Source organism: Oncorhynchus mykiss, chromosome 2 (assembly GCF_057628025.1).
Source record: "Oncorhynchus mykiss isolate SJ-2025 chromosome 2, ASM5762802v1, whole genome shotgun sequence".
NCBI classification, from domain to species: domain Eukaryota; kingdom Metazoa; phylum Chordata; class Actinopteri; order Salmoniformes; family Salmonidae; genus Oncorhynchus; species Oncorhynchus mykiss.
The window spans coordinates 12,307,363-12,333,590 of record NC_143023.1 but is presented as its reverse complement, the minus strand read 5'-3'; the positions used below and the strand labels follow the sequence as shown (position 1 = coordinate 12,333,590).

The 26,228-nt window shown below is 43.1% G+C and overlaps 3 protein-coding genes across 7 annotated transcripts in view; 1 reads left to right on the top strand and 2 right to left on the bottom strand.

The window, feature by feature from the left end:
- Positions 1-2,007: 2,007 nt before the first annotated feature.
- On the bottom strand, positions 2,008-4,087 carry LOC149984840 (protein JTB-like). Its single transcript, XM_090188991.1, has 5 exons — positions 3,723-4,087; positions 3,593-3,633; positions 3,409-3,494; positions 3,234-3,313; positions 2,008-3,144 (listed from the first exon to the last, which is right to left on the bottom strand). The coding sequence occupies exons 1-5, from the start codon at positions 3,782-3,784 to the stop codon at positions 2,988-2,990; spliced, it is 426 nt and encodes a 141-aa protein (XP_090045117.1). The 5' UTR covers positions 3,785-4,087; the 3' UTR covers positions 2,008-2,987.
- On the bottom strand, positions 3,234-7,676 carry LOC110507612 (chromatin target of PRMT1 protein). 4 transcript variants are annotated; one of them, XM_036938407.2, is made up of 8 exons: positions 7,567-7,676; positions 7,181-7,265; positions 6,134-6,281; positions 5,205-5,394; positions 4,987-5,127; positions 4,704-4,906; positions 3,593-3,633; positions 3,421-3,494 (listed from the first exon to the last, which is right to left on the bottom strand). In XM_036938407.2, exons 2-6 carry the CDS (start codon positions 7,261-7,263, stop codon positions 4,722-4,724), a joined length of 747 nt encoding a protein of 248 aa, XP_036794302.2. In that variant the 5' UTR covers positions 7,264-7,265; positions 7,567-7,676; the 3' UTR covers positions 3,421-3,494; positions 3,593-3,633; positions 4,704-4,721. The 4 variants fall into 4 exon arrangements, with proteins under 4 accessions (XP_036794294.2, XP_036794302.2, XP_036794285.2 ...); XM_036938390.2 differs by having other exon boundaries at positions 7,181-7,667; XM_090188990.1 differs by lacking the exon at positions 7,567-7,676 and having other exon boundaries at positions 5,223-5,394; positions 7,181-7,449.
- A 1,335-nt stretch (positions 7,677-9,011) lies between these two features.
- Positions 9,012-26,228, top strand: part of LOC110513400 (SNF-related serine/threonine-protein kinase) — a 64,001-nt gene continuing 46,784 nt past the window's right edge. The window contains exons 1-2 of one of the 2 annotated variants that reach the window (XM_090188982.1): positions 9,012-9,407; positions 10,755-11,429. In XM_090188982.1, coding sequence (XP_090045108.1) covers positions 10,841-11,429 — 589 coding nt within the window. In that variant the 5' untranslated portion in view covers positions 9,012-9,407; positions 10,755-10,840. Of the gene's footprint in view, positions 9,552-10,754; positions 11,430-26,228 lie in introns of both variants that reach the window. The other variant, XM_090188981.1, reaches the window with a different exon arrangement.

Genomic DNA, 26,228 nt, shown 5'->3' with positions numbered 1-26,228 from the left:
GCAATAATAAGGTGATATGCTATATTTAGAGGGACGAATTCAATGTCATCTCATTCACAAAATTGTGCCACTTTCCCACGGTCACAGTGGGGTTGGACCACAAAGAGCCAAAAAGTCTCTGTCAACACGTTTAAAAACATGCCTTTCAGCTCACATGTATGCTTATTCTCATTAGGAGTTTACCTTTGGGAAATCCATGCAATCCAATTAACTCAAACAACTAAGACACAGAATGAAAACAAACATGTTGTCCTCGCATCTTCCTCGTGGTATGTTTCTGTAGCCTACTAGTCTGCTATATGGGGATTAATGACACAAAGGGACGTGTGTGTGTGTGTGTGACTTCTTTATTAGATGGGTGTCTGATAAAGAAGCTAAACTCAGATGACTAAATCAACCCAGGGGTTTCTGTTCAGCACCTTGGACAGCACCTTCCACTACAAGCGCAGTACATAGGTTATCTGCCTCTCTCTTGACCGAACAGTAGATCATCCGTTCCGCCTAGCCCTAGGTGGAAAACACAACAATTAGAAACAGACATGGCAAAATCAGCAGCTATCTTGCTGGTGTTCATTTCCTTTTTGTACATCCTATCTCAATCAGCCCATGTGGTTGCAGGATGGACAGACGAAAGGCTACCAAAGGCTGAAGTTATAGAGGACTCTAGGGAACTGGTGAGTAACCTGCTATAGTGATAAGTATTAGTTGAGGTTACGATACAATTAAAGAATGCTATTGACACTATTTGATCATATAGGCCAAATGTACTGTACATTCATAGTGAGTCATTGCAATTAACCAATAAACATGGTCTATTGTGAGGCGACAGATTTGATGTAGGGCCATTTCAATACAGAAGGATTTTTCTCTGTGTGTGCTGCAGCTGGGTGTCCTTCATAACGTCCTGGAGAAACTCCAAAACAGAAGAATGGCTTTGTGGGAAAGAAGACAAAGCCACCTTCCTAGTGTAAGCAAGCTATTTCAGACACCACGGGTGAATAGTTGAATAGGTGATCGATTTCCCAAATGTGTGGGTCAGACCCTCTGGTGGGTTGTGGGTGGCACCTTTTGGATTGCGGGTCAAGACTACATTCTTGCTAGAGCATGTTCTGGGGAAAATAAATCAACACTCCAAAAGCTAATGCTGTGTCCTTTTTTTGAAGACGACTGATAGCTACTAAAGAAACAAAGTCTCAAAGGATTCTATTCAGAACTGATGTAGATTATACACAGCCTTTGGAGTAACTAATGGGTACATTTAACCCCACGAATAGATGGTTTTTCCCACTGAATGAATACTATTCTGCAGAAAAAAACTATAAAATGAGGAATAAAACATAAATGTAATAAACAGACGGAACTTTGAGCTTTGTTTATGTTATGCAGTTCATAGAAAGAGTTGTGCGGTTGCAAAAGCCTGCAAAAGACAGACCATCTTGTAGAAGGTTTGTGATGGGAAAAGTACTGTCTTATGGCGACATCTAGTGGTCAAGGTACTTAAAAGTACTGTCAACTTTTCCTTCCTTGTGAATATCTCATTTGTAAAATTCTACCATAACATTTTTGTTCTATTTTCTTTCCAGTGTATTGTCGGTGACTACTGCACAGTGAAAAAGGGACCACGGTACGGCCAACTATGTGACTGTCCAAGAGGATCAAAGTGCAACCTCTTCTTCCTCAAGTGTTTGTGATTTATTTTTGTTATGGTATTAGTTCATTTATTTCTGTCTGAAATAAAGTAGGATTTTGAAATTTCGCTTCGCTACCTTCTAATATACATCCTTCTTCTGACCTGTTCCATCCATGTGTTCTTTAATTTGCCTCTCATTCTACCATTCTGGTTGTTGTGCATTCAGCACAGATATGAAGGTAAGCTCTGTAAATATGAAAAAGAGAGGCTCTTTTTTAAATAAAAATGTTGATTAATAAACTGTCCAATTCCTTTCACAACTTAAGCAGAAAAAAAAGCAGAACTATATTTACTAACAAAAAACTACATTGTGCACATACCCTAACAGTTTATTTTTATTGGTCATAAATAGAAAGTGCAATAAACTGTACAATTTGCTACACACTTACAGCAATGTACTAATTAGGAATAGTGTTAACAGTGCTGTAAAATACACAAATACTGTAAGAAATCAGAGGAAACATGGTTTTACAAATAGTGTGTAACCAAAATTGAAAAGGCACTCACACATCTGAGCTATCTTTGTTGCAGGTGCCTGGTAACAGATGAATAAGATGAGAAAAATGAAGAAACCAGCACACTGCTCTTGATAGTGTCACTGCTCTTTATTAAGCTAGTGTGTAACCAAAAGGAAACGCTTGTCAAACGACACCATAAATAAATAGATATGTATAGTTTAGACAGACCTGAATTTCACACAAACGTGATTGACCAATCATTGGTAAATACACCGTAAGCACATTGATCACAGACCAAAAAATGTAATCTATCGTAGCGCATTAAATGTAACTGGTAATACCCATTTTTCAGAAATCAATCTTTAAAGGAAAATAGTATATTCAAAAATAACACATAGGCCTAGATATTTGTATTATTTGTCTCTCTGGCTGGACCAACTCCGTTATTATGGTGACAATGCAGACAATGTGAGACAATGTCAGGAAGTGAGACCAAGTTGACATGTTCAAATCCCCAAAACTGACACATGGAATAGTTAGGCAGGACTATACTCTAATCACAGACACAGAAAAGATATCAACTATGACAACATAAAGACATGCTGTGCTGCAATATTATTAACTATAGTGCAGTAATGACTTGGAACATATTGTAAGATTAGTTCAAACCAATAACTATTGTGCAGTGTATGGGTCATACTTACACATAGACATTTCACAAATAAGGCCACAACAAAACATGGGATCAAAATGGAAATAGTGATACCAATGTGCAAGTTTTGCCATTCAAGTCCTTCAAACATTTGATTGGTCAAGCGCCGGACAACAGCACCCAGTCTCTATATGGACAGGATCTGCCTGCGGACCTTTTCAGAAGCCAGGTGGTCCAGGGTTCTCTGACGAGCTATAACCACCAGGACCAAGACTACCGTCAGGCACATCATGATCCCCTCAAACCTCCAGAACAGGCGCTCATCCATCCAAGAGGAACGGCAGCTGAGAAAAGAGAAAGATAGAATTGTAGTCGGACCTGAATTGGCGGTTGCATCAATTTAGGAAAATACTATAATAAAAATATTTAATACCTCTTGTATTCAACTTGGTTGGTTTTTGCACAGTTGATCTTTTCTATGAATCCAGTTCTGGCGCAAGGTGCCCATGATTTCTAGAGGAGACAGACACGTGAGGGGATGCCATAACTAAGATGTTATTGATCAGTATTACGGTGTTCAAGAAAATAGGAATTATTTTAACCCTCACCATCTGAAAGGGGTTGCACCTTGCACACTCTGTCAAAATCGAAAACTCATCCTCTTGCCAGCAATGAAGAGATGTTGTGCTTATCGCTACAAAATAAAGAGATTACAATAGCTAGAAACTTTCATTTTAGGGTCTACAGCTACCCGATCTGTATTTAAGTGTTATTTAACTAGCTAGGGTCTACCTGTAGTAGAGTATTCCTCTCCTGAAATAGCACCATGGACACTAGAAGAAAATGATAGAATGGTTTGGTTTACACATTCACAAGAGTCAGAGGTTTGACGACAGCTCAGTCAGTGACATAGCACACTCACCTAATTGACGCAGGTACTACCAGGAGCAGTGTTAAGATCGAGAACATTCGGGAATCGCTCATTGTGCTGGTAAGGGGGGCACGAACTCTAGACTGTCAGTAACTTCTAATGAGACGGCTAAATAACGTAGCTTCTGTACGGTTTGGCTTCTAGCTAGCTACATATTAGCTAAGGTTAGTTATCGGTTGAGTTCCAGAAGTATATTTACAGCAGCTAACACACTACGGAATACTCAAGTGTCACTGTAAGCATCTTTAAATGTTAGTTATTCCATTATAAAATGTTTTGTCTTGGCAGAATTGTAGCCATCTTGAATCCTCGAAGTTCCTCCCCATGTCACCTGACCTGAGTAACATGCTTGAAGTGCTCTCCCCAGCTCTCTACCACTACAAATGGTGGCAATTTCTCTCAGCTAAACTAAAATCAACATTTCTATAAATCCACAATGCAGCCAAACCTGGCTAGCTGAGGTACATACGTTACAGTCTGTCACAAATAAATGACAAAATAAAAAAAATAAACTCAGTTTTGAAAGTAACATAACATTGTAGCAAACAAATGACATCTATAGTGTGAAGTGTCTTGGACAAACCCACAATGTACCTGAGCAAATAATTGGTTGGCTTGTGATTTTACTGAACAAGTAATTATTTTCTTAGACAAGTCCTGCAGACCTTCATACTTCTTTCTTAGGCAATGTTTTAGCCCACCCTGCTCAGCACTGAGCTAAGCTTATAAATGAATAAATGATGAAAATAACATAAGTTTAAGTATGACTAGAGAGCTCCAATTCAGTCACATAACACAGGCTTCTGGGCTTGTGTGTGTACCACCATATATTTGTTCACAAATAGTGCTTCTAACAATAGTTCTGAGTAAGCCAGAGACCCTGGTTGTCACATCCATCTGTTTCCAGTGAGGGGTAGTTCTACTAATGAATCACCCCTGGACAGCCTCAGTGCATTTGTTGATGCTGCCTACCCGTCTTCCAGCAGGGTTCTACTCCATGTAGTCGGAGCCTGCCATGGCCATGTAGGAATCCAGCTCTGCGTCTAGGTGGCTCTTGGTCATTGACATGTAGTTGTCTAGTTGGTTGTCCAGCTCCTCTTTGGTGGGGATTTTTTCAGGTTTGCCCATGCCTCGGAACCATCCCCGGCCCCGCAAGCCCAGACCAGCTCCTCTGCCTGGTAGGGATGACAAGATATGAGCGAGGGCAGTGGGAGAAGGGAGGGCAGAGTACACACAGTTAAGAGAGTACTCTCACCTCTTCCTCTCGGGCCCAGTTCATTCCTGGCTCCGCAGTTAACCAGCACTCCAGCATCGTTCAGCTGGCCACCTTGCAACCTCAAGCCCTGACGAAACCTAAGCTTAGTCACCCCTCCCCGGGCACACATCTGATTCACACCTGAACGAGAGAGGGATACAAAGTTAAACTGGCTCAAACTGGCTCCAACTGTGTTAGTTGAAAAACAGTACACCCACCTCTGAAAGCATAGCCACCTCTAAAAAAGCCCCTTCTGTTGTTTCCACACACTCCGAAACCTCCTCGATGTATTCCTCGCAGTCCCCGTACAGCAAACCCTTGGCTTCTGGTGGCCCCCCGCAAAAGGGTCCCCATGGGCCGACCTAGCCTTGCCAGGACATCGCCCTTCCCCAGGCGCTGCTTCAGGCTCTGTGGGACATTGGAACGTACCAACAGAGTTTGGGCGTATTCCATTTAAATTCAATAGATGAACTGAAAGTCAAGATATGACATGCCCGGGAGGTGGCGCCCTTGGTTTCAAAATTCACTTCTAATCTAGTCCACTTCTTAATTTCTCTGATGAAAAAGGAAAATAAATAGTGATACTGGGGTAGTTCTGATCTGGGGTGCGTCAGCTTTTAATTCAATGGAAACGACAAGTTGAAGAACAGTGCGATTATGGTGGCGCAGAGGGAGATAACGCTACAGACATGTACATATTACCTCAATTACCTCAACTAACCGGTACCAGTACCCCCCCTGTATATAGTCTATTGTTATTTTACTGCTGCTCTTTAATTACTTGTTACTTTTATTTCTTATTCTATTTGTTTATAATTAAACTGCATTGTTGGTTAGGAGCTCATAAGTAAGCATTTCACTGTAAGGTCTACACCGGTTGTATTCAGCACATGTGACTGATACAATCAAATCAAATTGTATGGTCAGATGGTATGGTCTATGCTGCACCCGTTTCGTGATTTCAAAATGGCCACACCCATATTGATCATGCCACACCCACCAAAGTGGTGCACACCATTTTGGGGAAACGTGCCCTTCAGTACAAACTGTCATGGAATGTTGCACTGAACTGAATGCAGCCCTGGACTAGTGACACTTAAACTAACTAACCTAGAGAGGTTGAAAAGCGGATGGTTAGGTCCCTCACCTTGGGCTGCAGGGCAGCCTGCACAGAGGTCCTGTTCTCCATCTGCAGAGCCAATATCCTGTTGCGGACACTGGCCACTTGCTGCTGCTGCATGTTGACTCGTACAGCCACTGGCTCCAGCTGCTTGTTGTTCAGCATGGTCGTGAAGCTTGGAGGAGCAGGGGTTGAGGGATAAAGGAGGACAGAATGGGGCAGGGGTGTCAAACTCATTCCATGGAGGGCTGAGTGTCAGCTGGTTTGTACCTTACCTTTGAAATATGTCCAATTAAGACCTAGACAACCAGGTGAGGGGAGTTCCTAAATGATCTGTGACTTTACTTGATCAAGTACATGGGAGTGAACCTGCAGACACTTGGCCCTCAGTCGAATAGGGTGATATAGGATAGGAGATGGGAGGGTTTAAGAACCACAGGAGGCTGGTGGCGGCGTAATTCGGGAGAGCGGGCTTATGGTAATGACTGGAGTGACATTAGTGAAATGTTACTAAATACAGCAAACACCTGGTTTCAAGGCATTTGATGCCATTCGCTCCGTTCCAGCCATTGTTATGAGCCGTCCTCCCATCAGCAGACTCCTGTGTTAATTAAGAACATACTGCTTAGCATACTACTGTATCCATGTAGTTGCGTTCCCCTGCCCTTACTGCCTATACCAGGGGTGGGCAACTCCAGTCGAGGGCCTGATTGGTGTCACTTTCTCCATCCCTAGCAAACACAGCTGATTAAATCAAATGTCATTCTAAACTGAAGACCACGATTAGGTGAATATTGAAGTCAGGTGTGTTAGCTGGGGCAAAACTGACACCAATCAGGCCCTCCATATACAATGCACATGTGTACATGGGTGAAGTCCCCCAATTTTCCAGCTGTAGCTAGTAGTCTAGCAAGCAGACCAGTTTGGCCTTGGACTCTGGATGTTGTATCAAGGGGGAAGAAAGACTGATAAGAGAAAAGACACTTATTGCAAACCCTGTTATGACTGAGCAAGATATGGAGTACAGGAGGTGGCCTCTGCAAACTCATCACCACTGGCTAATGGTAGTCTCACCGATCGTTGAGGGAAACTGTTGAGGTGCTTTTCAGCACGATTTTCTCTGTTGGTGAAGTCATTGCGTCTGCTTGCTGAAACATTCCTGTGGAGACACTCAATAGGGAGACCGATATATTGCAATGGAACAAAAGCATAACTTTAGTTGGTAGTTATAGTGACAATCTAAGAATGACCTAATGTTAAGATCGGAAACTACCGTGTAACATAAGTTTCAAACAACGTTAGTAGCTACTAACTAGCTGTTCATTCGTTTGACATGCTGGCTTGGTCGGTAAACTTTTGCTAATTTGCTGCCATGTGAGATGGTAGCAAAACCTCAAACTAGATAAACCTACTAACTTGCTTTTAATCAAGTTGACCACGCTAACGTTAGTCTTACTCACTTTAAAGAACAGCACTGGCAGATGGGGAAGATGCTAGCAAAAAAAAATTGGTTCGCCTCCCCCTCTTGACTGTCCACACCAAAGATACACCTGCACACCATAAAAAAAAGTTATTCTCAACTCAGGACAGCCTCAAGTTTCATACTGTAGTTACCGCCCAAAATATAGACGCAAGAATTCAATCAAACTCGCACATTGATTCGAACACATGCGGAAAACTTCAAATGCACGTTTACAAATCAAGAACGGATGAAAAGTTGCATTTTTGCAGTATATAATTAATTTGACTAAGACCCCAAATACACAATCACTTTTTGAAAAGTCGGTCAAAAAAAATAAGAAAAAAAGTTTAAGACACTGGCCAAGTAAGATTTCAAAACGGTACCCATATATTTTGCTGCATGACAGTGGAATTGAGGAACAGAGGGCTAAGCAGCAACGGAGCTACCGGAGCTATGTACAAACATGTGTGTGTGAAGTATCACATGTGCAGAAGGTACGGATGTATTATGCTATCGGGTAGAAGTGTCCAGAGAGTATGGTAATGAAGCGACTCCGTTCCCTATTTAGTGCACTTATTTTAACCAGAGAGCCATTTGTGACTCAAATTCAATCCATGTAGTAGTGTGTGCCCGAATAGCCTAGCTGGGAGAGACAGAGGTACAATTTACAAGAAACACCCCTTTTCCTGGTAAAGTACCTGATAAACTATCCACCTACTGCTATCTTAATATTCTAGCCTGGTGTATTTATTGTAAATTCAACACTACCCTTCTGAGTTCCCATAAGGTAAATGCAACACATACTTGAAACAAATCATCCACTTTGTGTAGAGAGCAGATTATCTAAAACACCATTAGTCTATAAAACACAAGCTGTGGATTTTTTTATATATACTAATGAGAAAAAAGTGACAATATACTATTCTATGCAAAGCCTAACTGGCTTTTGTGTAGCCTACCAAAAGGAATACATTACAGTAAAAAACTGTCAGCCACTAGAGGGCAGCACAGTCTCATATTTAACAGTCATGGAAATCTACCGTTATTTGCGGTATTGTCAGATTTCTTTTGCAGAAATGTCACTGATCAAGAAATGCACAAGACAATGGTCATACGAGGTGTATTGGATGTGTATGTTTGTATGCATGCTTGTTTTGGACTATAGCTAGCTATAACAAGGGCAGAATATCCAAGCCATACATGCAGCCTCATGATGATGTTGGCTGTTGTGCTTTTTTTCCTGGTTATTTTCATGACATTTGAGGTCCATTATTGCGTCAGTATTGATGTGTTTAACTAGTAATGTGTATTATTTCACATATTGCCTTGGTGAAATACACTTATTATTGCGGACCTCTTCATTGGTATGGACCATTGTGGGATTATTTCCAGCTAGCTACGTTTCATTGACGTCAGAAATTAATGCGGTTGATGCCCAACCATAGAGAATGATAGAGGCCTAGTAGTGGCCAAAATGCTTTATTAGCATGGGCAGCGCCATTGAGGGCTTCCACCACTTTAATGTAGTCTACTGGGTGGGACTTCTAACTTCATGGACATGATTCCAACAGGGTCACCAGGAGGGATCAGTCAATCGTGAAGAAGAAACTGACTACTTTAAAATGGAGAGAGTCTCAATGGTGCTGCCCATGCTGTCACATACCCTACAATGGCACAGATACAAACATTAGTCTTCCATCTATCTCTATGCGCCGAACACACTTACGGCGCCGCCGCAACCGTTTCTGGGAGGAGAATGATTACGACGAGAGATGCAATTCAATCCCAGGAACGTTGCAATGCCTTGTTTCACTGATGAGGTTTGGGCATAGGCACCGTGTAAGTGTCATTGGTAATCGCAACAGAGGAGGATACAATTAGCTAATAATTAACTTTATCGGGGGTAGAACGAAGGACATTATTTATCATCCAGTGTACTAGCTAGCTGAAGATTTCGGTTTGATGTTTACTGGAGAGAGAGTGGTAAGTCCGACTAGCCGTTGTTAGCTTGCTAGCTTGTAGCTAGGGTTAGTTAGTTATCAGTATATTTGAGGTTACGTTAGCTAAACTCACGTTAACCAACGTTCGTTCATACAATTATTTGAGAAAATTACAATTAAATCGGAGCCGCAAGATGAGTTTATCCAACGACAAAATATGTTGTTACCCAGTAATACCTAGCTAGTTAAGTAACTAACGTTTGCTAGCTACTGTTGTTAGATAGCTAACGCGTTACTCGGTGAATGAACGAGGCACTAGTGCGGTAACGTAGCTAACACAGGCCTATCAAGCTGTTTCTCTGTCTCATGTGATGGAAGTTTACGCGTTAGCTAATTAGCCAACTGCTTTCATGGACTAACTAACTTAAACATTAGCTAGCCAAGTATAATCATGTCAAATAGCTAGTTAACTAACTTTTAGCCACTTGAAATTGGCTAACTAGCTAGCTAAATTAGTGAGCTAGCTACTGTACTGTATCTTGTCATGACAACCAAATCACCTGACCTGATCCCATTTAGCAATTGTGTGGTAGTTAAAATAATGTTACATCACTAAATACTTTCCTATATGTAACTAGTAGTCATGTTCCCTGTATGCATGCATTAGTAGTACAGTATTGGCTTCAATTCACAGCTACATTGTCATTGTAGCTAGTTAGGTATTTAGTAATATTATGGCTAGTATGTTATGGCTACATGTTCAAGAAGGAAATACTGTAGCGTCCATTGATTATGAATGATATATATTAAATCTAAAAAAGGGTTAAATCAACCCTTTTGTAAGTTAATTTTGAATTTTTCTTCATGTATCTACGAGCTTCACTGCTAGACCCTTGGCTTTGTTTTTGTTGAACAACAGAAACTGAGTAGTGTAATCATTACTCCAAACAGTCGCAAAATGTTATGTTTTTGCAATGAAAACTAGTGTTTCTACTGGACAGATCTACTGGACAGGTAGGGCCCTAACTGTTTGCTGAACCTTCCCAATAGAAATGGTCATTTCTGTTGCAAAACAGAATGTTTGTCAACTGTTTGAAGTAATGATCAGAACCCACTACAAATCTGTGAGATGTTCCGCAATGAAGGTTTGAGTCAGGCGGTAGGCCTCATTTCCTTCAAGTCACTTTTAAGTGAAGATTTGTTCTGTTGAAATTCTGATGTAATTTTCTCTCACGGTTACTCTTAGGAAGTGGACATCATGGGCACGAAATTAACATCCAACGTGTTGAAGTAAAGTGGACCCACAAGACTGCTTAAAACCCATCCCCAGCCATGGCAGGCTTCAAACGAGGGTATGATGGCAAGATTGCAGGGCTCTATGACCTGGACAAGACGCTGGGCCGGGGCCACTTCGCCGTGGTCAAACTGGCGCGCCACGTCTTCACGGGGGAGAAGGTGGCGGTCAAGGTCATCGACAAGACCAAGTTGGACACAGTTGCCACGGGTCACCTGTTCCAGGAAGTGCGTTGTATGAAGCTGGTACAGCACCCCAACATTGTCCGGCTCTACGAAGTCATCGACACGCAGACCAAGCTCTACCTGATCCTGGAGCTGGGCGACGGAGGAGACATGTTCGATTACATCATGAAGCACGAGGAGGGCCTCAGCGAGGAGCTGGCCAAGAAGTACTTTGCCCAGATCGTCCATGCCATCTCCTACTGCCACCGGCTGCATGTGGTGCACCGTGACCTCAAGCCGGAGAATGTGGTGTTCTTTGAGAAGCAGGGAGTGGTGAAGCTCACTGACTTTGGCTTCAGCAACAAGTTTCAGCCAGGGAAGAAGCTCACCACTAGCTGTGGCTCGCTGGCCTACTCTGCCCCAGAGATCCTGCTGGGAGATGAGTACGATGCTCCGGCCGTAGGTAAGACATCTAAGCTTGTAGGCCTGGATACATTAGATGGATGACATTTGACGCTGTCTGCCGTAGATGTTTTATTTTATTTAACCTTTATTTAACTAGTCAAGTTGGTTAAGAACAAATTCTTATTTACAATGACGGCCTAAGAACATTGGGTTAACTGCCTTGTTCAGGGGTACAATGACAGATTTGTACCTTGTCAACTTAGGGATTCGATCTAGCAACCTTTCAGTTACTGGCCCAACGCTCTAACCACTAGGCTATTTGTTGCCCCAGATAGCCTATCTCTTAGAGTCATAGTTTGATTGTATTGACCTGGGCTGGCTGTAATCTTTGGCACTTAGTCTAATAGGCATGTGTTGAAACGCCTTCAAGGTAATGGCCTCATATCAGCAAGCTCACAACCCTGTGTAATGGGGCCGTGGTGATTCTGTGAGATTGTTGCATGGACTTGAGGGCTAAGGATCGCAGAGTCTAAAAAAATGGAGTTGTATGCTGACCTTTGACATTGCCTTACTGTAGCCTATAAATTACTTATATGTATGTATGACGATTTAGTCTGATTTTGAACTTGCAATTTCAGAAGTGCAAGGTTATGTTGTAGCTAGGGAAGCAAGTTACTGCTATGTGTTGCTATGATACACAAGGCCAGTTCTCCTGGTGTTGGTGCCTAGAGTGTTTCATTGCACTTAATTAACTGGCTCATTGATTTCCTGTGTGGACTGACTGACTGTAGTGCATACAGCAGCAGCACTGACTTCTCCAATAACCTCCTGTGTGCCAAACCAGGCATTTACATATCAGATCATTTGTAAGTTGATTACTTATATTCTATGATACAACCTATTTCTTTAACATTTCACTGTCCCAGACATTTGAAAGGAGAGTCTGCAATACTCCAATGTTATGTCTTTCGATAAGCATTTGTGTTAGCCATTATTGCTTCCCCTATTTGACTATGCCTGTCACACTTGTAGGGTGTAACTGTAACCTGAGGAAACTGTGGTCACTCTCTCTCACATACACACACACACTGTTTATTTGCAAAGAATGACAGAGCATCTTACAGTAATGGGTCTGGGGCTGTGTGCAGCCTGTGTTGTAATTGTCATGGTTGTGCATCAGATGAAGGGCTCTAGAGAGGAGAAGAGAGAAGGCTGACTGCTGTTAATTGCAGACCGGTTACAATCGCCGGCTCTAGGCAGAACAGTTAATCCATCCTTTGTTTGTACTGAACATCTAGTGCTGAAGCCCTGATTAAATATTTTACTATTGACATTGTGGGGTTGATTAAAATACATTTCTACATGATAGCCAGTGGAAGCCTCGCACACAATTTATATGGTTTCCAGCATAGCCCTGCCAAATCAATATTCCATCCTGCAGCCTCTCTGTCCAGAGCTGTGTCACAGGCCATCTCACTGCCTCTAATCCATCAATTCACCCTCACTGAACAAACATTGAGCCAGCAGCAGTGTTGCCTGGCCCTGGACTGGTGGGATGGATGAGCACTCCGAGTGTGAGAGAGTAGAGCTTACCTATGATCCAGGGCTCTGCTCTCTCAGGGCTCTGCTCTGCTGTCTCAGGGCTCTGCTCTGCTGTCTCAGGGCTCTGCTCTGCTGTCTCAGGGCTCTGCTCTGCTGTCTCATGGCTCTGCTCTGCTGTCTCATGGCTCTGCTCTGCTGTCTCGGGGCTCTGCTCTGCTGTCTCGGGGCTCTGCTCTGCTGTCTCGGGGCTCTGCTCTGCTGTCTCGGGGCTCTGCTCTGCTGTCTCGGGGCTCTGCTCTGCTGTCTCGGGGCTCTGCTCCGCTGTCTCGGGGCTCTGCTCCGCTGTCTCGGGGCTCTGCTCCGCTGTCTCGGGGCTCTGCTCCGCTGTCTCGGGGCTCTGCTCCGCTGTCTCGGGGCTCTGCTCCGCTGTCTCGGGGCTCTGCTCCGCTGTCTCGGGGCTCTGCTCCGCTGTCTCAGGGCTCTTGGCTTGCGTACTGTTACGTTTTGGTGACTCTTGTCTGGGGACAATTAGTCAGAACTCCTGGGATAGAGCCTGGCAAAAAAAATAAAAAGCATCTCTTCTCTCACCCCCTCGCCCTCCATTGCCTATGATTGGTGACGGAGGGCCAGGCAGAGTGAAGACCCTAAATGGCATCCTATTCCCTATATTGTGCACTACTTTTGATCAGAATCCCATAGGGCTCTATGCACAATATAGGGAACAGGTTGCTGTTTGAGACGCAGCCAGTGTGCAACAGATGTTTCTGTAACTGCTCAGAGAACACCAGAGGTAGCATGAGGCCAGGAATGTGAATGAGCAAGAGTCATTGTACAAAAAGAGGAAACTGTTGGGCATGTGGGTGTATGTTATGATGAACACTTTTCTTGGAATGTGACCAATGAGAGAGAGACAATACAGTCTACTGCCAGCCCTGTGGCTGTTTGTTGTCACTCTGCCATGTTTGTTCCTATGTAACGAGAGAACATGGTGCTGGAGGTGTCAAGGAGGATTAGGTCAGTCTGACAGAACAGGGTGCTGGAGGTGTCAAGGAGGATTAGGTCAGTCTGACAGAACAGGGTGCTGGGGGTGTCCAGGAGGATTAGGTCAGTCTGACAGAACAGGGTGCTGGAGGTGTCAAGGAGGATTAGGTCAGTCTGACAGAACAGGGTGCTGGAGGTGTCAAGGAGGATTAGGTCAGTCTGACAGAACAGGGTGCTGGAGGTGTCAAGGAGGATTAGGTCAGTCTGACAGAACAGGGTGCTGGGGGTGTCAAGGAGGATTAGGTCAGTCTGACAGAACAGGGTGCTGGGGGTGTCAAGGAGGATTAGGTCAGTCTGACAGAACAGGGTGCTGGAGGTGTCAAGGAGGATTAGGTCAGTCTGACAGAACAGGGTGCTGGAGGTGTCAAGGAGGATTAGGTCAGTCTGACAGAACAGGGTGCTGGAGGTGTCAAGGAGGATTAGGTCAGTCTGACAGAACAGGGTGCTGGGGGTGTCAAGGAGGATTAGGTCAGTCTGACAGAACAGGGTGCTGGAGGTGTCAAGGAGGATTAGGTCAGTCTGACAGAACAGGGTGCTGGAGGTGTCAAGGAGGATTAGGTCAGTCTGACAGAACAGGGTGCTGGGGTTGTCAAGGAGGATTAGGTCAGTCTGACAGAACAGGGTGCTGGAGGTGTCAAGGAGGATTAGGTCAGTCTGACAGAACAGGGTGCTGGAGGTGTCAAGGAGGATTAGGTCAGTCTGACAGAACAGGGTGCTGGAGGTGTCAAGGAGGATTAGGTCAGTCTGACAGAACAGGGTATTGTATGGGCTGTGGTGCTGGAGGTGTCAGGGAGGCCCAGTCTGAGGATGATACCACATGGTAGGGGCTATAGTAGGGTGGGATTTGGCCCAGGCATCTGATGGAACAGTTAGACTGGTGTTGGTGACCTTGTACCACTCACTCATGGTTAGACAATGTTCCTCAGAAATAACCTGTTGCATAAAAATGTTGAAAGAAAATAAAATTAGACATTTACTGTGACTATCAGCTGAGAGTATTTATATTCAACCTCTCTTTGAAAGGCAACACACTGCAAATATTGTCTCCTGAAAAATCCGCTAAATGTTGTGAGAATGCTTACTATGCAATGAATGTGCAGAGCCCAGTTACAGTGAAGTGGAGGAACAGGCTTGTTTAATTTTATGGCTGAAGAGGGACAAATCGTGTGAGTGATAATCAGAATGTTTATGGTCCCTCCCTGACGCACACTCAGCATGTTTTCAGCCTGTTCTATTCCCATTAATGCAGGTTCCACTAATGCTGTGAGGAACTTTCAGGTCTGGTGTATTCTAGCAGCTCTGCTCAGGATGATCTGGAAAGCCCAGCAGTATAGAACGAGACGAAGGTGTGTCAATAGGTTCTTGACATTGAGCTTCCCAGTTACCACTGTCATACAAGTGACTTACCCTTCATACAAGCTATTTTCAGGTCCGTGGGTCTGTACCCTCTTTGCTTTGGCCCCTTGGATCTAAGTAGAGCCTTGATTTATGTCAGTGTCTCAGGTTCAATGGTATTTCTCACCTCCTAAAACCTTAACAGTAACCTTTCTCTCTGAGACCCTGAGCAGCAACCCCTCTCTCCATTCTGCCTGTCTGTGTGGCCAAGTTGGCAGGTTGTACTGTATACACGTCATGGCTTGATGGATATAGACCTACAACTGACCAGCCACCAGACCAGCCATCTATAAAACTCTATTGGTCAGAGAGCAGCCATGCCAGAACTCAGAAAGAACAGAGCTCTTTGATCGCTCTCGCTCTCTCTTTTTTTTGTGTGTAGTGTTACTGTTGAACGCCAGCCGGTGTGGATGTTCCCAGCTTCTCTCTCCCCGTGATCCGTTCAGCAGGCAGCTCAGGTTCACATTGCCTGCCGGTGTGGATGTTCCCAGCTTCTCTCTCCCCGTGATCCGTTCAGCAGGCAGCTCAGGTTCACATTGCCTGCCGGTGTGGATGTTCCCAGCTTCTCTCTCCCCGTGATCCGTTCAACAGGCAGCTCAGGTTCACATTGCCTGCCTGTGTGAATGTTCCCAGCTTCTCTCTCCCCGTGATCCGCTCAGCAGGCAGCTCAGGTTCACATTGCCTGCCGGTGTGAATGTTCCCAGCTTCTCTCTCCCCGTGATCCGTTCAGCAGGCAGCTCCACTTGACAGCTCAGGTTCACATTGCCTGCCGCTGTGGATGTGACACTTCTGCTATTAATACAGGTGTGGGACTTTTTCCAAAAGTTCAGCCTTTCTACTTTGGGCCCTGTGTCTACTGTACCAACCACATAGCTACTCAATGAATATCCTCATTAAATGAAGTCCTCCACCACTTCATCTTATAGGCTACGCATTAAAATGCAATGTATTACTACTTTGATTCAATCAGGACTAGGGCTGGGAATTGCCAGGGACATACCGATACTGTCAAGATACTTCGGTGGCGATACGATATTTATTGCGACTCTCACGGTTCTATATGTATTGCGATTCGATACTGCTTTTAATATATATATTTATGATTTGATATTCCAGACATATTGCTCACTATTTGTCTAAGCCGAGAGCATTAGAAAAGTCATGGAAATGAAAGTGCTGAAAAGATGTTTGCTCACTTTTTAAAAAGATGGATTTATATATTTGTATTTTACAAATGAATAGTTGTAAGTCAAAGTACTGATGATATAGTATTGTCCATTTTTTTATATTTCGATATGTAACTGGATCCATTTCCCCATCACTAATCACGACTGACCTTACATCATGATTCCCAGCTCTTCCATATTTTCATACACTAATGATTATCACTAATGAAACATATTTCAGTGTATAGTGTTGAAAATGACCCTCTCTCTCGCTCTGTGTTATTAACTGAGGAAGAAGGCTGTCCTGGTGTGACCAGAAGAATACCCAGCTGACTGAGTGAACCAGTTCCACACTGTGATTGCACAGGGAGGGAGGGAGGGAGGGGAAGAGTGAGGGATGGAGGGATACAGATGATTAACAGTAATTATTATTTTCACTGACCTGAGCGAAATGACGGGGAATGACTTTATGTGCATCCCAAATGGTACCCTATTCCCTATTTAGTGCACTACTTTTGACCATGACCCATAGGATTCTGGTCATAAGTAGTGCACTATTCAAGAGAATAGGGTTCCATTTGGGATGCACGCGTTGAAGACCGAAGCACGCGTTGAAGACCGAAGCACGCGTTGAAGACCGAAGCACGCGTTGAAGACCGAAGCACGCGTTGAAGACCGAAGCACGGCAGCAACCCTTTCCAATCGCCACCTGTCCGTCTGCTTCCATGGATTTTTTTCCATCAGTGGTGAATCCCACATTTGACCTCCAGATGAACCTTCTGTTGAATCTGTGTTTAGCACTGTGTGATGTGTCATGGGCAATGTGAAATGAGCCTTACGTTGGGGGCATTCAGAATGTTATAGGCTACACTGATTATGCTATTACTTCAGCATTCTGTAGTGGGAAACCAATAAATGTTTTTGTTTACACTATCTCACGTTAAGACATTCCTCTGTGTCTGTAGTATTATCAGCCTGCATACCAGACCTGTTTGCTATCATTCCACTCCTTGCCACTCCTTGTCATATGCCAAACAAAAATGTCCAAACTAATTCATTGCCTACTTCAAGTAACTTGTGATGCATAAACTTTTTAAAATAAGTCCTGTAAAATGTAGGCTAATGGGGACCATTGACTGAAGTACACAATATATACAAAAGTAAGTGGACACCCCTTCAAATTTGTGGATACGGCTATTTCAGCCACACCCGTTAGTGGCAGATGTATAAAACCGAGCACACAACCATGCACTCTCCATAGACAAACATTTGCAGTAAAAGGGCCTTACTGAAGAGCTCAGTGACTTTCAACATGGCATCGTCATAGGATGCCGCCTTTCCAACAAGTTAGTTCGTCAAATGTATGCCCCGCTAGAGCTGCCCTGGTCAACTGTAATAGATGTTATTGTGAAGTGGAAATATCTATTCATAACAGCGTCTCAGTCGTGAATTGGTAGGCCGCACAAGCTTACAGAACGGGACTGCTGAGGGTTGGGCGGAAAATAAATAAATAAATATGTCCTCGGTTGCAACACTCCCTACCAAGTTCCAAACTGCCTCTGGAAGCATCGTCAGCACAAGAAATGTTAGTTGGGGAGTTTCATGACGTGGGTTTTCATAGCCGAACAGCCGCACACAATCCTAATATCACCATGCGCAATGCCAAGCATCGGCTGGAGTGGTCTAAAGCTCACCGCCGTTGGACTCTGGAGCAGTGGAAACGCGTTCTCTGGAGTGACGATTTACGCTTCACCATCTGGCAGTCCGACTGACGAATCTGGGTTTGGCGGATGCCAGGAGAACGCTACCTGCCCCAATGCATAGGCCCCCTTGCTTCCAGTGAAGGGATTTCTAGACGATTCTGTGCTTCCAACTTTGTGGCAATGGTTTGGTGAAGACCCTTTCCTGTTTCAGCATGAAACAGCAGTGCCCCCGTGTACAAAGTGAGTTTCAGACAGAAATGGTTTGTTGAGATCGGCGTGGAAGAACTTGACTGGCCTGCACAGAGCTCTAACCTCAACCCCATTGAACACCTTTAGGATGAATTGGTTCGCCAACTACGAGCCAGGCTTAATCGCCGAACATCAGTTCCCTGAACTCACTAATGCTCTTGGGGCTGAATGGAAGCAAGTCCCCGCAGCAATGTTCCAACATCTAGTGGAATGCCTTCCCAGAAGAGTGGTGGCTGTTATAGAATCAAAGGGGGGACCAACTCCATATTAATGCCCTCGGTTTTGGAATGCGATGTTTGATGAGCAGGTGTCCGCATACTTTTGGCCATGTAGTGTAGCATGCATTGTTCCTAAACCAGGCTTTATCTCCATCAGGAACAGCGTTGCTCCTTGCCATTGCAATAGCAGTGACCATAATATCAGGGTCGTTCCATGTCATTTCAGCAAGCCATGTCAACAGCTCAGATTGTTCTGAGATCATCTCTGTAGTTAGAAACATAAGATTAGCATTCCCGCAACATTATTTTGTTGAAATATCATCTTTGATCTCTGAGATTAATATCCATTAAAAACTTCATAGCAAAGGATTGCCTTTGATTTGACGGGTGCATGTGCGCAGTTCGGTGTGATGACCTTTAGACCCAATAACGTGTTTCTGCACATGCGCTTAGCTAGCCAACGTCACCATGACTTATCAGGGACCACTATGGAAAGATGACTCTCATGAACACGACGGCGTTCTCCAGTTTGCTTTACGACCCCTGTGTTCAACTGGCAAAGCAATAGATTTCTCAGGACATACCAAAAACAGTAGGCCTAATTCTGGTATAGCAGGCAGTGTCCTGTAAATCACTCAACTGAATATATATTTTAACCAAAGATTCCTACCATAACTTGGTCAAAGCAAGGAAATTAGTTCTCCCACTACTTTCACTCCATTTTTGTCCACAGCCACATCTCCCTGTTGTACCTCTGTTCACACTGCACCTTAGCCCAGGGCTAAGAGCTTCCCTGGGCTCAGGGATATTTTAACCTGGGGCTGAGATCACACTTGCACATTCTAAAGTGGGCTAGCACCAATCTTATCCTAGGACTAGCTGGCTCTGCTCTGGAGCAGGGTTAGCACTGACTTTTCAGGGTTCGCCCCAGAAACACGGTGCCAAAATAGCCAGTATGAAACGGGGTCAAGAACAACGCCTAGAATCCTCACTGTCCAATCACAAAGCTGCACTGTCACTTAATTGACATTTGCCTGCAAACACTAAAGCTGCAAACTCTACAGCTGGAAGGGCAGCAAACGCTAAATTAGTCTTTTCAGAGCTTTTTATTCACATTTTAATTGGCTATATCCATGATGCTGATAATATTGTGTGATTTTGCCTGGATCAGAAAAGTTTGTCGTTCATGCACAGCATTCTCTGCACAGGGGCAAGATACAAGTTTTGGTACAGTGCTTGGAATACAAGTGTGAATCCTTAGCCCAGGGCTAAAGCTTAGCCTAGGGTTAAGAAAGGCTTGTGTGAACACAGGCTAAGCTAGCCCAGGACCAGTCTTGTCATAACATAGCCTGGTGCTAAGAACAATGCCGTTTTGAAAAGGCCTCTTGTGAACCTGTCCAGAGAGGCTTGGATACCAAGCTGAACTCCTGGGTAGCTGCCCTTCTGCAGCAGTTTGTTAGTTCACTAATCTACCACAATATAACTCCTGATGCGCTCAACTGCACCTCAGGACCTTGTTTGGCTGAATCAGCTGTAAAGGCTGTGGAAATCTCCATCAACGGAGGGGTCACCATTTATAGAGGAGTACATTTCCCAACCATTATGTTGAATATAATAATAAACTGCATTCATCAATCTGACTCCCAATATTATGTGAATAAATGCAACATGCCCTGTATGCCTCTGGAGGAATCTAGTCAATGTAGCAAGCCTTACATCACCTCTCAGTATGACTATAATCAGCATGTGTCTAACTTGCACCGTTTATACAATTTAATTAATAGACTAGATACAAACAGCTAATCCTGGTGACCAGTGTTCTAGTGTAATTTATAGAGGCAAGCCGATCAGAGATGTCAAGGTGGTACCCAAGCATGTGCTATGCATAGTGTATATAACTAACAATATATCTAAATGATATAGTCAAATAATTACCCTGTTAAACGAGGAATGCGTTTACTCAATTCAACTAATATAATTTATTAGTCACAAAATAATTAACACTCAAACAATTGGTGTACTTGAGATACATGGCACATTACAGAATGAGACAGAGTAAATGACTATCACCAATAAGATAAGACTTCACATGGTTACAGCTGTCTTCAGTTCAGAATCATCTCTAAGAGAATCTCTGTCTGATACGCACAGGAGTTTGGTAGCAAGTTGTCAAAGTATAAACAGTCCCTGCCCAAATTCACTGCTTATACTTGCATACCTTTATGAGCTGGATTTTGCCTGTTTTGTCTTAGTTTCTTTTCTTTTCCGCTCATTAGCATATTTAGCTATCAGCCTCTATTGAAATTTGCTATTAGTTTATGCTAGATTTGTTAGCATTCTTTTAATAGATGACCAATGGGATTTTTTTCTGTGTTTTTAGCTCCCCTTGTGTACCAAGATGGGAATACCGTTCATCCCTGGATGAGAGAAGGACATGAAGGTTGTGAGGATTCTCGATACCATCCTGTCTAGCGCAAACCATGTAGTGTGATTTGTTAACGTAACTAGAACAAACTGGCTCAAAGCAGCCTCCTAAATGTTTTCAGTCAGACATTCACACTTGCCATACAGACTTCAAATATCTAGCCAATACATTTTGAATCGAATAACATTTGCTTGTGAACTTCAGAGCTGTAATGATTTGATGCTTTGGTTCTTGGCAAATACAAACGCATATTAGTAGTATTCATCGCTCCTGCTTGAGTCTATACATTCTGGGTGATGCGATACGTCTTCATTGGCTTTTTCTCTGGCAAGCTCTCATTTGGCTATTGCTGATTGTTCTAAAAACTAGTTGTTGCACATCTCACTACAAGAGCATTGCAGATTTTGTTCAGATAAAAACCAACGTGTTTGAAAATATTGGGACGTCTGGTACTGCTCAAAGACTGGATCGGTAGCTCGCATTAAACGAGGGTCAGTGACGTCTGCGCACCCGAGTAGGCAACAACGTGCGGATTTTGTCTCCGATCTCAACTTGTCTGGGACAGCTAAATCAGGAAGAAAATTGTGCAGTGTGCGCCCGGCTTTAGGGTTGGCCGCCTCTGGCTAATATACGAACTATGGGGTTAGAGGTCCGTGCTCTGTCTCCTCCTGTGAAGACCTTATTTACAGTCAGATTCCCATGGTGTGGCACCATATTTCCTGTATAATACACTTAATAGGGAATCGGGTGCCGTTTTGGGATGCATGTGTTCTAATGGCTCAGACCTCAGGTCAAACTGACTGACGTGCCCTGGCGTGGGGAGGTCTTCCTTGACCCTCAGTCAGTCTGGGGGGGTCAGTGTTTTACAAGCGTTCCATCCCGAGAATAAATCATTTATTCTCCTGATTTTAACCTGGTATTTCCTGCCCAAACCAGAAGTGTCATTCAATAGCATGATAAACCATATATAAATATAAAATTGCCTTTACCTCCCTTATCTCACCTCATTTGCTCACATTGTATATAGACGTATTTTTCTACTGTATTATTTGTATGTTTGTTTTACTCCATGTGTAACTCTGTGTTGTTGTATGTGTCGAACTGCTTTGCTTTATCTTGGACAGGTCGCAATTGTAAATGAGAACTTGTTCTCAACTTGCCAACCTGGTTAAATAAAGGTGAAATAAAAAATATACATAAACCTATGTCGGCATTTGATTAGAGCTTTGTTTGAAAATGAAAGCCTGACGCTACCTGAGCCTGATGAGCCCTACATTAAATACATTTTGAGCCCTACATTAAATACTTTTTCATGAGCCCTAGCCCAAAAAAGCCCAAATGATTGTACCGTTAGCCTATATCATATATGTATTGGATATCTATACTGCACACTACAGAAAAACATAAAAGCCTATAGATGTAGCTAGCTATATGATCTGTTGGGTAAATAAATGGAGCTAGCTCCAGTAGGCTAATCTTTTAGTGTGAACTGTTACAATAGAGTACAGTATTTTATGACCTGGAATTACGCACATCGTTCAAACCATGATAACGCAGAAAGGAACATGTGGTTCTGGTGCAGCGCAATGTGGCCTACAAAGTTACAAGTATAGGCCAGTGAATTAGATTTGAATTTAGAAATATAATCGAGCCTATTTGTATAATTTGTAGGCTGATGCATAATACCTGTTATTAGCCTGTCTCTTTTTCTAGAGTTGCTTCATTCCTTCCTTGGTTTCAACAGTTCAATTAAATACGCTTTGTTGTCCTTATCTTCATCATTCTAATGATATTTGTATAACACAGGACTAGTATTATATGCAGAAGGCTTTCACTTCTCTTCATGAAGATTGAATGGTTATGGGTCTGAATAAATAACTGCTGTAGCATAGACGGTGCTGCAGCAAATGTAGGGCTACCTGTGACAAAAGAAGTTACCATGATGAGGTCTACATGCATTGTGAACTGCACTCCATACTGAGATGGGCTGTCTGTCCCCATCCGGAGCGTTGATGAGTCATCATGCGGAGGCCGCAGAGAAGACACATTTAGTCACCGCATATCATTTAACAGATCCATTTCACACCATGCTGTTCATATACACTTCTCTTATATACACCTGTTATTTATCCCGGGAAAAGGGAGTTGTTTTGGGCGGTAAATCTCAGTAACTGGTCAGTGTTGCCCCTAGGCTTGATTCACCGACCTCACTGTCCACGAGCTGCAGCTCCTACTCTGGTGATGGGCCTGGTTGGTTGGACTTGCTTGACAGGGGATGAGGTGTGGAGAGAAGTTCCGTCATGGCTGCTAATAGTGGCTGTTCACGTCTTCTGTGTGCTTCTTACACTTGGGCAGTATCCAGATTGTCATACCTTCATTCCAACCTCTGCCATACTCTGATATTTGGTATCCTATTCAATAATACCGCCACTGAACACAAGGGGAGCTGTTTTCAAATCCCACTGATACTAATCTGAAGGTTAGCAATGCTAACAAGTACATGTAAAATCCCATGTAGAATACTAACTAAATGCTAACCAGCGCATTGCGAACATTTTAGTAGTTTCTGACCTAAACTATACAAGTAACAAAAAAAATGCTTCTCAGTTTGCTGCACAAAACAAATATTAGACAGCAAGGCTCTTGATCCAGGAGGGGATTCTCTGCTGTTACCAAGCGAATGCTTGATTTTTTTGTTGTTGTTGGAAGAAGCTAACTAGCTAATAAATTAACAAACCAAATGCACAACTGCAGAGCATTTAGCACATTTTAGACCGTTAACTTAATAGCTGTAAGATATCTATCTGGCAAACACTTTAGTGGTGGAACTCCATAATGTAATTAAATCACCTGGCGCATGCTGCACAACAGTGAGTGACTCCCAAGGCTCTCACCGCCAAAGCCTAATTCTTCTACTCACTGCCAGTGATGACTTGCCAATTTTGTCGTCTTTATGCCAACTCAGTTGGATGCACTTAAACACCAACCACCACGTTATACACCAGGAACATTTGTGCTCAAGATAAGTGGTGCTCTCCACATCTCCTGGGGTCTCTGCTCTCTCTCAAGACAAGTGATCTCCACATGTCCTGGGGTCTCTGCTCTCTCTCATCAAGACAAGTGATCTCCACATGTCCTGGGGTCTCTGCTCTCTCATCAAGACAAGTGATCTCCACATGTCCTGGGGTCTCTGCTCTCTCGCATCAAGACAAGTGATCTCCACATGTCCTGGGGTCTCTGCTCTCTCTCATCAAGACAAGTGATCTCCACATGTCCTGGGGTCTCTGCTCTCTCTCATCAAGACAAGTGATCTCCACATCTCCTGGGGTCTCTGCGCTCTCATCATACTCATTATCTACATGTTTAACAGAGATTGAGCTCTACTGATGCATAAGTGTCTCTCTTGTGTGTGTGTGTGTGTGTGTGTGAGATACGTGGCTGTCTGTATTAATCAGGTTACTCTGTTTTTTTGCCTCGCTCCTCTCAACATCTGTTACTCTTCATGTCACTCGCAGGAGGCAAACTACACACCCCAATGCCCCTATTAACATTGGCACAGAAATCCTCTCCATAATCACTGCCTGCTGCTGTTTCTGTGCCTTGTTTTGAGTGCTTGTCAATCATCCCGTTGAAAAGAGGAGCCAGGAAGATGTACAGTACATTTAAGTATTCATCCCCTTTGGATTTCTTAAAAAAAAAAAAAATACAAAGTGGAATTAAAATGGATTTAATTGTCATTTGTTTTGTAAACAATCTACATAAAATACTCTGATGTAAAAGTGGAAGACATTCTAATATATGAAAAATTAAACACTAAACTAATATAGCTTGATTAGTTAAGTATTCACCCCCCCTGAGTCAATACATCTTAAACACCTTTTGGCAGGTATTACAGCTGTGCATCTTTTGGGTTAAGTCTCTCTTAGAGCTCTGCATACCTGGATTGTACAATATTTAGACTTCAATTCTTAAAGCTCTGTCAAGTTGGTTGTTGATCATTACTAGACAGGTATTTTCAAGTCTTGACATAGATTTTAAAGCAGATTTAAGTAATCTGTAATTGGGCCACGCATTAACATTCACTGTCTTGGTAAGAAACAGCAGTGTAAATTTGTCCTTGTGTTTTAGGTTATTTTCCTGCTGAAAGGTGAATTAATCTCCCACTGTCTGGTGGAAAGCAGTCTGAACCAGGTTTTCCTCTAGGATTTTGCCTGTGGTTAGTTTCATTCTGCTGGGTTTTATTCTTGAAAAATCCCTAGTCCTTGCCAATGACAATCATACTCATAACATGATGCAGCCACCACCATGTTTGAAATATATAGAGAGTAATAATCAGGAATGTGTTGGATTTGCCCCAAACAACATGTTGTATTTAAAACAAAAAGTAAATTCCTTTTTGGCAAATGTTTTGCATTATTACTTGTTTAGTGCCTTGTTGCAAACTGGATGCTTTTGATTCTGTACAGACTTCCTCCTTTTCACTCAATCATTTAGGTTAGTATTGTGGAGTAAATACAATGCTGTTGATCCATCCTCAGTTTTCTACCATTCACAGCCATCTGCTAATGTTTTAAAATCACCACTGGCCTCATTGTGAAATCCCTAAGGGGTTTCCTTCCTCTGCTGGCTTCTCTGTTAGGAAGGACGCCTGTGTGTTTGTAGTGACTGGGTGTATTGATACACCATCTACAGTGTAGTTAATAACTTCACCATGCTCAAATGGATGTTCAATGTCTGCTTTTTTACCCATCTACCAATAAGTGCCCTTTGCGAGGCACTGGGTGGGAAAAAAATGGTCTTTGGTTGAATCTGTGTTTTGAAATGCACTACTCAACTGAGGGACCTTTACAGATAATTGTGTGTGTGTGGGGTACAGAGATGAGGTAGTCAAATCATGTTAAATACTATTATTGCACACAGTGAGTCCATGCAACTTATGTGATTTGTCAAGCAACTTTGGACTCCTGTACTTATTTAGGCTTGTCATAAAAGTGGTGAATACCTTTTATATAACACACATTTTTACAAAAATAACTTTCTTTTCTTTTCACTTTGACATTGAGGTAATTTGTGTTGATCAGTGACAAACAAAAATCACTATTATATACCTTTTCAATT